Raw genomic sequence first — 4821 nt, forward strand, 5'->3', positions numbered from 1 at the left:
ATTCCCTGTTCCTGTAAGGACTCTGTTGACACCCACCCTTAGCGTACAAAAAACCTTGGCAACTTGGAAACAAAAAGGTTTCTTGTACGCTAAGCACCCACCCCTTGGCGCTCATATATATGACCTTATGCAGTTGCGAGCGCCGTAAAACCCTCTACTAAAAAAAAAAGTTATAAAAAGATAGAAAGAGATGACGACGATACATGTTTGACAGGAAAGTAGAAACAAGTGATACCAGAACACCTAACAACCACCCACATGTGCATGCGTGCGCGCGTGTGTGTGCGTGTGCGTGCGCCCGCGCGTGTGTCAACTTGACCCAGAGACTTTCAGAATAGATCGAGTCACATGACCAGTCTTACTGACGTCATTGTAAACAGAGAGGAACCACAAAGCCTAATAAAACAGGAAGTTGTCGTTCCACCTGGACAACAAAGATACGAGGCTGTAGAGGATCTAAACGACGGAACGCTCTGGCGAGCAGGATGCGTCTTTACTAGACTTGTCGTGTTTATTCTTGCCTTCACTGAAAATCATGATTTGATTTGTGTTTCAGAAGGTTCTGAGGAGGAAGAAGGTCTTTAGTCGTGACAAATTGTCTGGCGTTCCTGGTCGCCATAGAATCAACATCAGCTGTTTATTATTTATGATTTGATTTCTAAGTTGATTTTTTGGTCACACCCGTGACATCCCCTCTACTCTCTACCCGATTTGAACAGGCCAAGTAATCAGTCGAGAATCGAGAGATCATATCTAGGTCTAGATCTAAAATCTAGTGTGTTAGTTAGGCTACTTCCAATTCCAGGTGGACGAGGAAGCTGTTGACAAGTAAGTTTCTGTTTGTGTGTATAATAATTGGTACCCCTAGAGGGTTTGTGAGGTTGAAACACAGGGATTTTATTCAGGGCACTTGGCACTGGCAAGCTTCCCTTTTAATCGCAATCAGAGCATGACAAGATGTCTTGTGTGTCCCTTAATTGTGATACAGGGATGTAAATCTTCAGGCTTTTTTGTTTTTTCCGTCGACTTGCCATTTGAGGCATTTGGGCCCCAGCTTTTAACAAAAGTCGACTAGATCTATAAACAATACATATTATAATATACTAAATTGAACAATTGAAATTATTTGTTGTAATATAATTTAGCCTCACTGTATTCTTATTTCAGTCAGTGCGCGCACGCCGTTATATTTCCGGCTTTTTTTTTCAAAACCTGTTGACATCCCTGATAATATAAATTTCCATAATTTGCCCGTTTCTCTTTTTCAGTAGAAACACTTACTGTTTACTCTATGTGTAAAAACAATAATGAAGTGTCTTGTTCTATCAAAATATTTTCTAGAGCACCAAAGACGCAAAATGAGGGTTGTAAAGGAATTGACTATACTATAAAACATAATCATTGTTAGTAAGATTCATGATGGGCCTCCCCTTCTGATTAATAAATTATAATATATATAATATAAGTTGTTTTTATTATTTAGAAGCTCACTTTTATTTTTATGTTGCCGACATTTTATTTACGAAGGTTTCTATGGTAACAACAAGTTCACACTATGAACATTTCTAGACTCCATTACTTCTGCATCACTCAAAGAAGTGAAGTTCAGAGGTATAAATTTCTAGTAGTAGAGTTACTGAAAGTCCATTTATAAGTAAAAAAACAAAGTAGCAGGGTAATTGACATTGTGCCCAGTTTCCAAGACCGCCACATATTTTCAGAGCTACCATTTTGACACAATTTGACCCCCCCCCATCAAACATAATGTTTGTTGGATTTCTCGGTCTCCTTTTGATACGTTTGAGGGTTTTCGTGGTCTAGAGGTTAAGGTGTTTGCCTTTCATTTAAAGGTCGTGGGTTCGAATCTGAATAGTGACGGAAAATTTGCTTCTCTAAGATTTTCTCCTTTCACATCTTTTCCTGCTCTCTGGCAATGTTACATCATCTGCTTTCGTCTCCACTTTCTGCCTCCGCCCCATCATCTCCTTTGCCCCTTCCTCTGGGCTCCTGACTCTTTCTGCAGCTTTGCTACTGCTACTCCGTGGCTTCTTCTTTTACTGCCAGATCACGCTGAAAAATCTCGGAGGTCCCGAGTGCAAGTTGCGCACGTTGAAGATCCCTTGGTAGTCCAAAAATGATATAAGTAGGCTTCGGTCGCCACCCGCGCTATTAATTTCAAAATTTCCTACCAGCTGGAAATGTTTAAATAATGTTTCCTTTGCAGCTGTGAGTGCCGTAAAACTAAAAAAAAAAAAAAATGCTGTCACTTTTTCTACCCTTGTCTTTCAGATTTCGGATGGGCTTTTTGCAATACTGAAAATGGGTTTATTTTGAGATAAATGTAATGTGAAAGTAATTTGCAATAAATGACACTCTTATTTGTGTTCAAATTGTTTGTCCTTTGCTTTTTTTCTGTAAAAAAATAAAACTGGTGGTAAAAATGTTGGTGTATCCAAAGTCGAGATAAGATTTAAATTGTCAATAGCTCAAAAACTTGTCTGGAGGTGCAAAAAGTCATAAGTTGGGAGGTTCATTTTTAAATAATAGTTTTTTAAAAATTAGAATGTGTTGATTATTCTTTTTGCAAGTGACTCGTTTGATTTTAATGTCTATTACTTTTCCCTGATTTTTCAGATCTGTGATGCGCTGGTTTTCTGTTTTTCGTGGTGGAACGTCAAATGGATGGACACCAGTGACCAATTCAGACAACCGTCATGGATCGGATATGGATGAGCTCATGTGCATGGCATCAGGGGAGTACGCTGAAGAAGACCGGACACAGGGTATGAGCTACCCATCTGGGGCTGTTGTGTCTGACTACACGGCCGAAGATTTGGGAACTGAGCCTGTCTTCTGCAGAAATGGTAGAGAGACAGCAGAACCTCCTAGAGAGTCATTGATGCAGGGCTCCTCCCACGCAGACGGAATGCTCTGCAAAGTGTCGTGTGCTTGCTCGCGACCAAAGCTGACTTTTCCCCGGGCCCGGTGGTACTTGGTCCTGCTCTCATTCTTCACGGCCATTTCCTTCATCGCTTTAAGCGTTGGGCTCGGCTACTACAGTGTCATCGTGAAAGACGACCTGAAGATCGACAAATCTGTGAAGTCTTTCAGTATACCTAACCACCAGGCCTACAAAAATTTTGAGGCCCTAATGCTAGCTAGAAAGAACTCTAGTACCAGAATGCGGCGGGATACGAGTGCTGCGTCACAACTCTTTAGGTCCAAAAGAGACTTATTCTCTGTTCATGAAAGCAGTTTTAAGCCTCTGGCAGGCCATACGTCATTTGTAAGGGAGAAAAGAGATGCTTTAGATACTTCAAATCTCAATTTGTTTGGTTTGGAACCACCACTCGCTTCAGACTCGGATCACACGGTTTTGTCGAGGTTGAAGCGAGCCGCCAACAAAGTTCGGTGTCTGTTTGAGTTTGAACCCCAGATTGTCGCCAGGTGGAAGATGCACGTCATTTATCTGGCGCACGGAGACAACGACACAAACATGTTCACAAAGGAGCGCCTCGAGACAGTGCATCAAATCGAAAAACAAATTATTGAGCACCCGGGGTTCAGAAAATTTTGCTACCGTGACCCAAATTTAGTACGGCACATTCCTTCGGTTAGGGATATGAATGGATGCGTTCCCCTGAACTCATTGCTTACATATTTTTATCCGTCCAAAAATTCTGAGGGCAAAATAATCTATGATGGAATGGGGACCAATTTAGCGGATGTAGATAGTGCCCTGAAACTTGCAATGAACTATGAGACGTTCTACTATTACGTCGATGACAAGATAAACAGGACCTTTCAAAAGAGCCACCTTTTGAGGTCAGAAGTTCTGTTTGGAGCCCCGCTTCCAGGTAATTTTTTCTTAAATTCTTCTCTTTGAGTTTACTGTTGCTCAAATTTTTTTTCATTTTGTTTGCCCCTAAAATGTATACTCTTTCTTTTTAAATTTGTATAGTTATAATTGGCTGTACTATAATATAAATGTTTGTGTCAAAGATATGTTTTAAAGAACATTCATTCAAATTACAAGCGAGGGGATGAGAAATGAAATTTTGGGTATAATATGTAAAAATACATTTTTCCGTTATTTATAAATATATACAAATTTTTATGTGTTTTAAATATGAAAAAAATATAAATTTGGGACCTGAAAATCTTTTCACTACATGCGTGCTAGACTGTGTATGTCAAAAGTAACACTCTATTGAAACATTGAAGGCATGTGAGGTGTGTTTCATGAAATTCTAACCTTGTGACTGTCGTCCTCAAGGATATTCCTGTGCTGGAAGCCGTGGGAAAGACCAAGATGGAAAATTCAGAGACTTTGTCATCACTTATATAGGACTGTTATCGAAAGCTTCGACAGAGTAAGTTTCAACTTTATCATCATCATCATCATCATCATCATCATCGTCATCATCATCATCATAGTGAGCAACAAGGAATAAAAAAGGGTTGAGACTTCAAGTAGAATTTCCAAATTTTATAAATCATCGTCATCATCACCATCATCATCATCATCATCATATTTTATTTCTTCTTGAAGCATACTAAAACTTACTTGTGCACGCTGTATACAGCATTAAAACTGAAACATCACTATTCAAGTATCCATATCAGTTTTGACATCCACTCTACTGCAGTGATGACTATGAAATGACGAACTGACAGCATTTCAATTTTTGACTGAATACTTTGTACAAATTCACATTTTTTTTGTGTGGTTTTTTTTTGCTAAGAACCAGTACACTGTTTGAAGTGTCATTGGTCCAGTTATTGATGATGATGTTTAATTGAAATAGATTTTATACCCCC

At 39.3% G+C, this 4821-nt stretch overlaps 1 protein-coding gene across 1 annotated transcript in view; it reads left to right on the plus strand.

Annotated features, from left to right (window-relative positions):
• Positions 1 to 396: 396 nt before the first annotated feature.
• LOC101863752 (protein dispatched homolog 3) overlaps positions 397 to 4821 on the plus strand; it is a gene marked incomplete in the record, with an annotated part of 32512 nt that continues 28087 nt past the window's right edge. Inside the window, 3 exon segments of the mRNA XM_013084545.2 lie at positions 397 to 828; positions 2635 to 3857; positions 4277 to 4373. Coding sequence (XP_012939999.1) covers positions 2642 to 3857; positions 4277 to 4373 — 1313 coding nt within the window.

This window comes from Aplysia californica, unplaced genomic scaffold (genome assembly GCF_000002075.1).
Source record: "Aplysia californica isolate F4 #8 unplaced genomic scaffold, AplCal3.0 scaffold00301, whole genome shotgun sequence".
In the NCBI taxonomy this organism is placed as follows: Eukaryota; Metazoa; Mollusca; class Gastropoda; order Aplysiida; family Aplysiidae; genus Aplysia; species Aplysia californica.